Source organism: Zerene cesonia, chromosome 26 (assembly GCF_012273895.1).
Source record: "Zerene cesonia ecotype Mississippi chromosome 26, Zerene_cesonia_1.1, whole genome shotgun sequence".
NCBI classification, from domain to species: domain Eukaryota; kingdom Metazoa; phylum Arthropoda; class Insecta; order Lepidoptera; family Pieridae; genus Zerene; species Zerene cesonia.
In genome coordinates this window covers 349407-361479 of record NC_052127.1, presented here as the reverse complement: position 1 = coordinate 361479, position 12073 = coordinate 349407, and the positions used below count along the sequence as shown (strand labels likewise).

Sequence of the window (12073 nt, the reverse complement as noted above, 5' to 3'; positions counted from 1 at the left end):
AAAAAAAAAAAAAAAAAAAAAAAATCATGACCATTTTATTTTTATCGAATCTATGAACGTCTCTCTGAAATTTATTTACCCCAGATTATATCCATAGGAAAATGCCAAATTTTACACAAATCAACTTTAAACTAGTTTTTTTTATAATGATTTCAGTTTTCTATAAAAATAATAATGTTGGTCTAAAAAGAATAGGTGGATGTTGAAAGAGATTCAGGGTTTAAGTAGCAGGTCGTATAAATTCAATCTGATAATGCTATTTCTCAATGAAATAATCAAGTGGCCTTTATACTTTTTCCTACTCTTCCCACTCCTTTCCTTTACTCAATCAATAAATCCTTTCCTTATCCCTTTTCTATTAAAGATGTCAAACGTCTGCAAATGCTCCTGGGCGATGTTGGTTGCTTAACATCAGGCGACTGCCAGATGACGCATTAAAAAAAAATTAATAATAATATAAAGATATACTTACTATCATCTGAGTCTGTGTCAATGCTTGCTTGACTGAAAATGATAAAAGACAGCAGTAAAGAAAATATGAATCCAGACATTGTTGTGCTAGCAGCAATTTTCTTTACAACAGTAAAGGCATGTTTCACAATTTATTTTAATGGTGTTGTGAAATAGTTTGAGAGCTAGCTGTTAAAATGTATTTATTACAATTTTTATTATTTTTTTATTATCTCTATGTATATACAAATTGCTCGGGACACAATGTTCGTTCCCATACTCCTCCGAAACGGCTGGACCGATTTTCATTTGTGCTTTTCTTTATGTTAAGGCACAAGGAAGGTTCTTATTAAGAAATAGGCCGGGGTATACTGTTAGAACACTATAAATACGTATAGTACGAGAGCAATAGGGCTCTATGTTAATTGTTGTAAAAGAATGATAAATATACCTTTGTGTATCAAATATATATAGACTTAGTATATAATATATATATATATATATATATATATATATATATATATATATATATATATATATATATATATATATATACGTACTGACGTCGAGCCATATATATATATATATATATATATATATATATATATGGCTTTAATGCTACTTTTTTATAATCTTTAATAATATGCTTTAATGTACCCTAGATTTTCAATTCAACCTGACCATAAAAAAATTTAAAAATCTAATCTAAATCCATCGACATTTCCACCACCTCTCGAACAAAATAAAACAACGCAACAGTCCATAAAACATTTAATACAATAAATATCAATAGCAAACGTCGAATTTTAACATAGTACATGTGTGTGTGAACATTGGAAACGAAGAGGCTTTTCGCTTATTGGCCAGATCACGCTCGATGACGCAACCGCCCATAGCGGGGTGCCTTCTTTATGTTACTCTTTACTGTAAAAGAAAGAGAAGGACAATAGATGAAATTAATTCACATTCTAGTACTAAAAGAAATAAAACTCATGTGTATGTGGGAGTTGGGCCACAACGCACCGGGGAAGTACCACCGCCGCCACAGAAGACAAGCGTGAAATAGTAGCATGCTTCTGTGTCTCATTCGGTGTGAGGGAGCCGGAGGCCCTTAATCTTTTCCTTACCCTTCGCAGTCCTTCATTCCTCTCTTTAATCTTTTCTTAATTTGCAGTTGGCAATCCATTTGTAGAGGCTTAAGGCCTGTAATCGACCTAACGCCTCTACAAATGTTCACGGGCGGTGGTAGCGTTTACCATCATGCGACCCACTAGCTCCATTGCCGACGATAACAAAAATGATGTGGATCGGAATGATACGGATCGCCAGGATTAAATAATTTCCCTATCCTCTAGATGCAAGTGAGATTATTTATTATTAAAGCGTGTTAGCTAGATTTTAACTATATCTTTAATTGATTAACTTGTCTTATACTAATAAACTAGACATACATTACTTTATAAAAGGCTATAAATTTTCAATCCAAAATCCATGCAGCTTTATGTTTTATCTTTTTTAAAACGCAATCCTGTTCAGATTAAGGAACGAAAACATCACAATTCATTTGTTAAGTAAATAAATTTCGCTTTTGAATAAATCGCGCTCAAAAATTGTGATTAGTTCAATAATATAGGCTCAAAATCCTTCATATAGTAAGAAATTGTCTAAGAATACAATATTTCTGCTGCTGAGCTGGTGGGTCGCCTGATGGAAAGCGCTACCACCGCCCATGACCATTTGAAGAGGCGTAAGGTCTATTGCAGACCTTTCGCCGCTACAAATGGATTGCCGACTTTAACTGGGAAGGGATTAGGAAAGGATTGATGAGTGGAAAAAAGGAAAGGACTGGGTAAGGAAAAGGATATGGGCCTCCGGCTCCCCCACTCACCGTACGAAACACAATAGCAAGCTATTATTTCACGCCGGTTTTCTGTGGGGGTGTGGTACTTCCCCGGTGCGAGCTGGCCCAATTCGTGCCGAAGCGTGCTCGACTCCCACAATAGTAAAGTTATTGTGCCTTGCCTCTCTGTTCAATTAATCTGTTTTTGTAGAGCTTTATAATCAGACCAAAATGTAAGGAAAGCTGAGAGAAAGCTACGAATAGAGCTTCTACTATTTCTTCTATATCTAATCCCACGGAAACAGAAACTATGCAGGGAAAACATGGGACTATCTAGTACTGTACTTAGTTATGTAGTACGTTGTGATATGATCAGTTCAATAATTTTCTTGTATGCCTTAGAAAATAAACTACAAACAAAAATCAATGTACAGCCAAATGTAGAATCAAATAAGGCAACGAAAATCTAAGGATACTTAAGTTTAGTGCACAGCCGATACTGCATAATAATGATAATAATCAATGGCAAAATTACCTAATGTGGAGAATCCCATCCCCAAGGGAGTGGGGTTTGCTATTGAAATGCCCACTAGTGCTAATACTATAGCTACCTGAAAAATTACACATTATAATTGCGACGATTTTGAAAGCGCTAAGCCTATTTGAGTTACAAATACAAAGAAAAATGTTCCTCGTTTTAGTTATATGCATTATTAAATAAGATCCCATCTCATCACATTTCGCTTTGATTTTCGAAATCAATGCATATTCGCTTGACTTAATCTATACTAATAATAAAAAGCTGAAGAGTTTGTTTGTTTGAATGTGCTAATCTCGGCACCGATTTAAAAAATCCTTCACTATTGGATAGGTACGTGATCCTTAATTACGGACGAAGCCGAGCGGATCTCTAACTAAAAACATATAATATTTGATACAAACCCAAAAGTATAAAAAAAAAAAATTAATAATTTAATTAAATAAATTTTTTATATCGAATAATTTAGCAAAGGACTTATCCGGGGAAATTCTAAAAACATTCAAGAAATCAAATCATAACTTTGCCAAACAGCATATGCGTATAAAACCTTAATTTCCAAGTAACACAACTAGAAAAAAACAACACAAAAACTTTGGCTTAGTAAAATCCCATATACTATCGTAATTAACTTCCATCACTCCCACCACTAAACTACCACAGTAACACCTAAACTTCTCCAAAATTAAATCTACTCACTGCGCACTTCATAATTCTCAATTAGATTTGTGTGCAACCTCAATGAATAACAGAATTTCGCGGAAAATTAACATCGCCTTATATAAACATGTTTCGCATGACCACACATCCTCTTACATTACTCATTACATCATTTAACTAATTAGCCAGTTAAATAGAAATCTGATATATAATACTAGTCTACTTATCATGTTTGGAGAATTTTTTAATTGACCCCAACGACGGTATGATCGATTATGTTGTTGCATTTGGTAGAGTCAGATCGAGAGTTTTTGATACAACTATTATTGTAGCTAATACAAGGCTCTTACTATGAATGTTCTTTTCAATTCCATTTTAAAAATAACAATAAAACAGTTATTAATACGTAATTAATAAGCTTTATTTAAAATTAACAAATAAACTAAACAACACGTAAACCAAATTTCCCACGAAACAAAATTAAATATAGCTAACTGCTTAAATCTCGCTGCTCCAATAATTTAGGACTGTAACAAAGAAAATTATCATTTTATAAATTATATTAGTATTTGGTACATTGTTAAATGTTATAAAACGTTAACACACACAAACGTTAACGTACACACACGCGGGAAGCGACTCGCCTCTATCTCTTTGTTTGCATGTATGCTTAAATCTATAAAACTACTCAACGGATTTTGACGGGGTTTTTTACAGATCGAGTCATTCAAAAGGATAGTTTATATGCATAATAACATCTATTAAACTACTCCGAATTAGACGGATGTGAAGCCGCGGGCAAAAGCTAGTTTACTAATAAATGTTGTAATTTCCAAATCCTACACATTAATTTAATTAACTAACCAAGTAACTTAAAACTAATTAGATACACAACAGACAGCATTCAGACCTTCCACCGGTCGTTGTCATAATCCCAATGCGAAGATATCCCGTCGATGGGGTTGACTCGTAGCTCCAGCATGCGGCGCAGTTGGGCCTTCTGCGCCTCTTTGGAAAACGAAGCTGGCAGCGGCTCAAACACTATTCATAATAATACCGATTTTAATGTAAGGTATTACCAGCATAATTTATTTTATTTCATAAGTTCATCTCGTGTTAAAATATCTCATATTAAGTGATATGTGTTTTGTTTTGAAACGAAAATCTGGCTAAACTTTAACAATACATGTTAAAAAGTAGACCTGCAAATTGAATTCAAATTATATAAAAAGCAAAAAACCATTGGACTTCTATGATGTTTATTTTGTATCTATGCATGTTTATAAATAAAGGAATGTTCATGTAAATTAGGTTAAATTTCAGTGAGACACTGTAAAAAAATATATAAAATCGAGTTGCATTGAATTAAGATCAGTACTGCAAGTTATAAATTTTAATTAAAATTTGTTCCAATAAAACTATCTAATAGCCTAGGTATTAATTTTACTAGTGTAGGAGTCTAGCACGCTTCGGCACGAATCAGGACACCTCGCACCGGGGACCACAACCCCCAGAAAACCAGCGTGAAAAAGCATGCTATTGTGCTCCGTACGGTGAGTGGGGGACCCAGAGACCCGTTTCCTTTTCCTCATCGTTTCCAGCCTTCTGTTCAGTCGTCAATCCTTTCCTTATCCCTTTCCCCTTAAAAGCGGGTAGCTCGTTCGCAGAAGCCTTATCTTTGCTAATTTTTTATGGGCGGTGGTGATTGCTTACTCTCAAGCGAACCATCAGCTCAGTTGTCCGCTATGACAAAAAAAAAACATCATCCAACTGCAGCATTTACCGTATCTCCTGCAGAACATCACCATCCAGAAACAGAAGGAAGTCCCGAACAGCGCCCAGCCGACGCAGAATTTCCACATGCCGGTCGGATGCTGAAATTCAGCGAATGTCTGGCAGAAGGAGGCGCGGTAGAGCGCCTTCTTCTCGTCGCAGCAGAGCGTCCGCCAGTCGCACAGCTCCCTCTGCCGGAGCGCCTAGGGAACAAGCGAACGATGTAGGCTGTACATGTACCATAGTAGTGGCAGTACGTCATCATCCAAAACGTGAAGGAGGTGCCGAACAGCGCCCAGCCGACGCAGAATTTCCACATGCCGGTCGGGTGCTGGAACTCAGCGAACGTCTGGCAGAACGAAGCGCGGTATAACGCCTTCTTCTCCTCGCAGCAGAGCAGCCGCCAGTCACCTTTCTCTTTTTCCCGCAGAGCCTAGATCGTGGACAAGCGCTTAAACACTATGCTAGATGTGTCATCTACATTTCAGTAGACCACAGGTGATACAATAGACAACATAATTTAAAGGCTCCGTCGTAGTCTTGATTAAGAATGCTTGTATACAGTATTACATTTATGATTTTAAATATCTAATAATCTATAATAAGTCTGATTTTTTATTGTAGGTATATGGCTTATTCATAGATATTAATTTCATAATCATTCATAATCATATTACATACTCGTATTGACTTCTGTATACAAGTCATATAATTTCTACAGATGATGTGTTGTGCTGTGGGCGGTAAGACTATTACATATATAGTTATATATGTTATTTTAATTTTGCTATCCTCTTATCGATGTTATGAACTCGATTTTGGATTTCGCATGGATGAACTAAGTTTGATGATTTTTGTTTTATTTGGAAGCTGTGCCTCCCGTATAAACTTGGTATATTCTGACGAAATGAACGCGGTTTCGTTTTTTGTATAAGTAGTTATTATGAGATTATCTTCTAATTAATCATGCTATGTATAAGGAAATCTCGATGACTGTAGACTGTTATTTTGGTAAGCAATAACATTTGTTTTTTTATTCAAAATTTTCTTTCCTACAGTGCTTTATAACCCCAAAAACGTACTTACACAGACATCTCTTGTATTTTCTTTGAAACGCACAGCGGGGAACGGAAAATGCGAGTCGTCTTTGTAATTTGCGCAGCCGTTGTGCCCATGGCCCACTATGTCCCTGTTCCCGATCCTGGTACAACCGTACACTGTGCGGACGGTCTGTGAGGCCGGGAGGAACGCCCTCCGCGGTATTAAGAGGGACATATTATTTGATATTGAATGCAATTGTGACGTCACGTCATCGGGTAGTGATTGACAGTTGGGTTTATGACGTTGGTTCGAAAAAAGAATTTTATGTGAACGAGGTTATATGTATCCCAATGAATGTTATATACGTACAAATAACTCTTGTTTGTCTGACTGTGTGTCTTTTATAATGTTACTGAATTACTTTACATGTGGTATTATTTTTATTCATAAAGAAAACATATTATATAATCAACAACACATAGATAACATAATATTATACATTTCACATAAAAAGGACGAATAACAAACAATTATATTTATTAGCATCATGTGGAATCTGTAAAGCTTCACGAAGATTTATTGGAAATCAAACTTCGTACATACTTAAATTCATACTTTATTATTCAAGTTAGTACATGTAATTCTTCTTATACGCATTGTATTTTTTTTTTCAATTTCGCCATTTGTGATTTATTTTTTCAATGGTTCTGAAATGGAATTTCACACATAAAACTTTTGTGAAGAGTAAATTAGCATCCACATAAAATATGTAATCTTATATATAAAATTCCCGTGTCACAATTTTTGTGAACTCCTCCGAAACGGCTGCACCGATTCTTATGTAATATTGCAGAGTGCATGTTGGGTATGTCTGAGAATCGGCCAACATCTATTTTTCTTACCCCTTAATGCCAAGAGTATGGGAGAACAGCATTTTTCGGGTCCTTTCTTAATCTCTTTCCAATTTAAAATTGGCAATCCATTTGTATGGTAGGTGTATGGTTTGCAATCGACTTTACGCATCTCAAAATGCTTATGGGCGGTGGTACCCGATCGGTACCCGACCCACCAGCTCCATTGCCGACGATGACAAGTGAAACTTCAGTAAATCGACTAAAGAATGAGATGAATATATATAAAATATAGTATAGTATGTATATTTCTGTCTCATTCTTTGCCGGCTTCATTCTACACATTTTTGAATTTGTGTCTCTTACCCGTTTTTCCGTTTCCGTTCCGTTTCATTTTTTCCGTTGCATCAGGTTTGAAATCACAACGATTCTAAAGATGTTTCACTTCAAAAAATGAGAGAATTACCTCTCGTATAATACTCTTCAACCACTTGGCGTACGCTGCAACCCTGGTGAAAACAGTTGGTGCGTCGACCTTGCCGCACTCCGCCGGGCCGAAGCTCACCACGCCCACCAGGTTGATGTCTGACACGGCTGGTGCTCCGACATCTCTCTTAAAAAATATGCCATAACTAGCAGTCCGTCCTAGGTTCCCCCTTATTACCTATAACCTATAACCTATAGTCTATCACCTATAGTCTATAGCCTATAGCATATAGTCCTCAAAAAATGAGTTATCTAACATTGGAAGAATATTTCTAATTCGTCCAGTAGTTCCTGAGATTAATGCGTTCAAAAAAAGCAAACTAAGTCTACAGCTTTATAAGATAAATTGATTAGATTAAAGCAGTTAGTTACTTAGGTAGCGTAATTTGAGTTATTTAAGATCTAATCTAATCGGAAAAATTTAATCTGGACTTATTCAAAAGAGAGTGAATAGGCTCTATCTAGACAGGCATGCACTTCCTTATACTGCATCACTGCTTACCACCAGGTGGGTTGCAGTCAAATGCCTGTCTATCTCATGTAAAAAAAAAAAAAAAATTAACTGTACAAGTTGGCTTAAATAAAATGAATAGATAACAAAAAAAAACATACTTACATAGCACGCACCACTTCCCTGCATCTGAATCCCGGCGCAGAAATGTCGTCCTGTAACATATTTACTATATCATTAATGTGTAACATACATATTGATTCTTATGTGCTCACCTTGTATAGATATGCTGGCATTTTCTTTTATTTATCAGTCGTAGGGTAGTATAGGATAGAGGCGTTCCATTTTTAAATTCCATACTGTTCTGCAAATGGCAAAATAATTATAATATATTGGCGTTGATTTAGTTTGTAATTTGGATCTTTATCTTAGCTAAGAAAGCGCTTATTCCCGCGCATAAGGGTCAGCTTTAGGTGGATAAAGACAGTTTTTTTCGCACTTCAATATTAAATTAGTATTTAGGTAATAATACTTACGTCATGAGCACCCCAACCTAGTAAAGTTATGTCTCCTTCAATATTTGTATTATCTTTATCAATTTGTATTCTTTTAACGTTCCAGTTTCTTCGGAAATCTAATTTATCTATGATAAGAACAACCAAATTATGTCTCAAATATAATGGGTCGTATTGAGGATGGAAATTTATAGATGATATTGGTAAGAAATTCCCGTATTTATTCACGAAGTCACTTCCAATGCGTACTTTTACCAACTTGGATCCGTCGGTGCCTGAATTGTAAATTCTGCAAGATAATTAAATTGCTATCTACATCTAGATTCTACAATTTACATAATATATTGTGCTATGTATCTCATCAAAACAATATTATAAATAACTAGTGGGCATCTGAGCCGGTAATTCGCCTGATGGCAAGCGATAACCCATGCCCTTGAACATTTTCAGAGGTAGGGCCGCTGGAAAAGCGTTGCTCGCCCTGGGCAGGCTGAGGATGGATGCCCGTCTCCTTTATACGGGCATCCAGCTTCCCGACTCATTAAATAAAAGTTCTTCCCCGGTGCAAGCTCGCCTAATTCGTGTCAAAACGTGGTCGACTCTCCAACTTTATCACCAGTCATCTGAGATGGATCCAGAAGTAGTGGCTTTATAAAAAATCCCTTCCCTTTTGACTCATTACTTTAGCTTCCCTTTTGTATCGCGTTTAATGACTATTATAAAGTTTACGATACTGTCTGTACTGTAGAAATAACTGCAATGCATGTTTATATTAAAATACTAACGCTTGTAAACACGTTGCTGCAGATAGAATCACTCGTTTACTTATGATAGATCCGGAGCAAGTGAATTGTCCTTTAACGTGAACACTGGCTATAAACGGATAACTGTCTATGCTAGTTGGTCTCCCGTTGAATATTCTTCTCGTATTTCGATATTTCGCCGCTAGTGGTTCTGCAGAACAAATAATTGTCGATGACACATCCTTACTTATTGTTATAAATGAGAAAACACCACCGAATCCATTTGGAGAAACAGTAGTACAGAGTTAGTTTGAGAACCGTGAAAGGACATTAAATTCTTTTTATCCCGGAAATTGCAGGGGGACAAAAACTATGCTGTAAACATCCTGGACTGTCTATCTTTTCCTCTGACCATGGCGGGCGAAGCTCCGTGCCGAAACGTAGATAAATATAAATAAGACACTAATATTTTGCGGGATATTGATATATTTAAATTTCTACTCACGCCACGTTTCCAAATCGTCGAATTTACGTCGTGAATTGACCCTATTATACGTATTGATTATTTCGCTTTCATTCGTGGCATCCGAAACATTATTAAAATGATCTAAAACTTCTTGAATAGCAACTGCTGACATAATTGTATCCACGTCAGAATCAACGCCAAAATGATCAATGATTTCTTCAGTACTATCTTTATTTATAGCATTGTAAATAATTCTCCCCATGATTTCTTTTACATTTTCCATAGGATTTGTTAAAACATTTTCAAAAACCACATTTATTATGTGCGAAATAAAATCTTGATTTTCATAAGTATTTCCAATATTATTAACATCAGAGAAATTCCCGATTATTCTAAATACGTGTCTATCTATGATACTCAAATTGTTTTGAATATGTATTTCTTCAAAAATGTCGCTTATTTTTTCTGATGCATTTCGTAATTTATAATGTATAGCTAACAATGTTTGTACTTTTTGAGACCCTTTAATTGTATCACTGAGCCTAAACAGAGAAAACAAATGATTTATTACTCTTTGTGTGTTTTGGTTTGTTTTAAAGAATAGATTTTCTTTGCCAAGGATTGCAATGGTTTCTGAATGCATCAAGAAATCAAATTGAATAACTGACACCAAAAGAAAACCGGCAAACCCTTTAGTTATCATCGCTCAAACCATATTGATGCCTACTATTCTATAAAAAAAAGTATAAAACTAGATGTAATAATAAATGTGGTGTAATAAAATCGTTTCATGTCGAAAATAATAAAACAAACCATAAAAGTTTCAGATTGCTCTTTATTCACATTTCACAACTTCAAAGTGATACAAAACAGCATCACATAAAGGGAGATAATGTATGTAAGCGGGAATATTATTTTCATCTCGTTGTTTCTCCTAGAAGCAGATTGTCTCGAACGATTGGCTAGTGACGATAACATCATCAAAAACACCGAAGGCACAATTCGCAGCACGGTTAACGAGATATTTTTGACATTACACTTAAAAGCTTCAAAAGACAATACGAAACTGAAGCAATATTCTACAATGCATAAATATTTTGTCAGCCAGTCTCTTCGTGATGACAATAACTTGAAATACATACGAGAACTAACAAAAGTTAAATATGAACATAAAACTACGTATTACAATAGCACTGATTTTATAGCTATCATAAATGAAATGATCAATGAAGATAAAATATACAGTACTGCTAGAGATGTTAATGTTGATAAGTATATAGAAATATTTACAGAAAACTTAAAGCAATTGAGGGATACGTATGCAGGGGAAAAGGTCTATGTGAATATAAATACAAAAGTCTTAGAGCGCTTAAAGAATATAAAGATTGAAAACAAAACTTCTACAGATGACAATGTGGATAAAGATGATGATAATGTTATAACAAGTGATAATGAATTCTGGGGTTCGTATGCAAATATTGCATCTTAGACTTTACTTAAACGGTATTTTAAGATCAAGGAAGCAGAAACATCGATGACCTGTTTTCTTCGTAATTTTCGTGAATGAATGCTTTTCTCCAATCTCAAATCTGGACGAAATTTCATTTAATTCGGTTCAGTGGCTTAGAAGTTATGACGAGACAAAAATAGAAAGATGTTTTCCCATTCATAATATAGTGTGAATCGAATATCATATATATATAAGAAAGTGGTGTTAGTTACACTATTTATAACTCAAGAACAAATTAACCGATTTTGCTGGAAATCTGTGCAGAGGTAGCTTAGAACCAAGAGACGGACATATAATAGTTTTCATCGAGATCCTACGGGAACGGGAACATGCGAGGAAAACCCTGTGCCTATCTTTCCTGCGATCACGCGGGCAAAGCCGCGGGCGAAAAGCTAGTATATATATATATCGTTTGTACCGATTAAAAATACATTTATTTATTTATAAATTGTGTATAGCTTAAATTGTCCAGCATATTTATTAATAATGCAAAGTATATTTCAGAACCAAGCGGTCGGCGTATCTACAAAGGAGAAAGGACCAAGATCAAATACTTTCCTTTCATAGTCAGTGTTCACATTTTCAACAGCTTCCACTGCGCTGGCTCTATCATTAAGTCAGATCTCATCATCACGGCATCCTCTTGTCTGCAACTGTAAGATAGTTTTCTGAACATTTTTGTGTTAATTCCTTTCATCTACGATAGAATCAAGCAAAAACGTCATGTATTGCGAAATTTAGTTCAATAT

The 12073-nt window shown here is 35.3% G+C and overlaps 2 protein-coding genes across 2 annotated transcripts in view; one reads left to right on the top strand and one right to left on the bottom strand.

Moving 5' to 3' along the window:
• LOC119837225 overlaps window positions 1-12073 on the top strand; it is a 22923-nt gene that overhangs the window by 7274 nt on the left and 3576 nt on the right. The window contains exon 6 of the mRNA XM_038362753.1: window positions 11829-11979. Coding sequence (XP_038218681.1) covers window positions 11829-11979 — 151 coding nt within the window. The remainder of the gene's footprint in view (window positions 1-11828; window positions 11980-12073) is intronic.
• Window positions 1207-6753, bottom strand: LOC119837226. The gene is made up of 6 exons (XM_038362754.1): window positions 6348-6753; window positions 5502-5694; window positions 4399-4529; window positions 3528-4015; window positions 2826-2901; window positions 1207-1374 (listed from the first exon to the last, which is right to left on the bottom strand). Exons 1-4 carry the CDS (start codon window positions 6534-6536, stop codon window positions 4010-4012), a joined length of 519 nt encoding a protein of 172 aa, XP_038218682.1. The 5' UTR covers window positions 6537-6753; the 3' UTR covers window positions 1207-1374; window positions 2826-2901; window positions 3528-4009.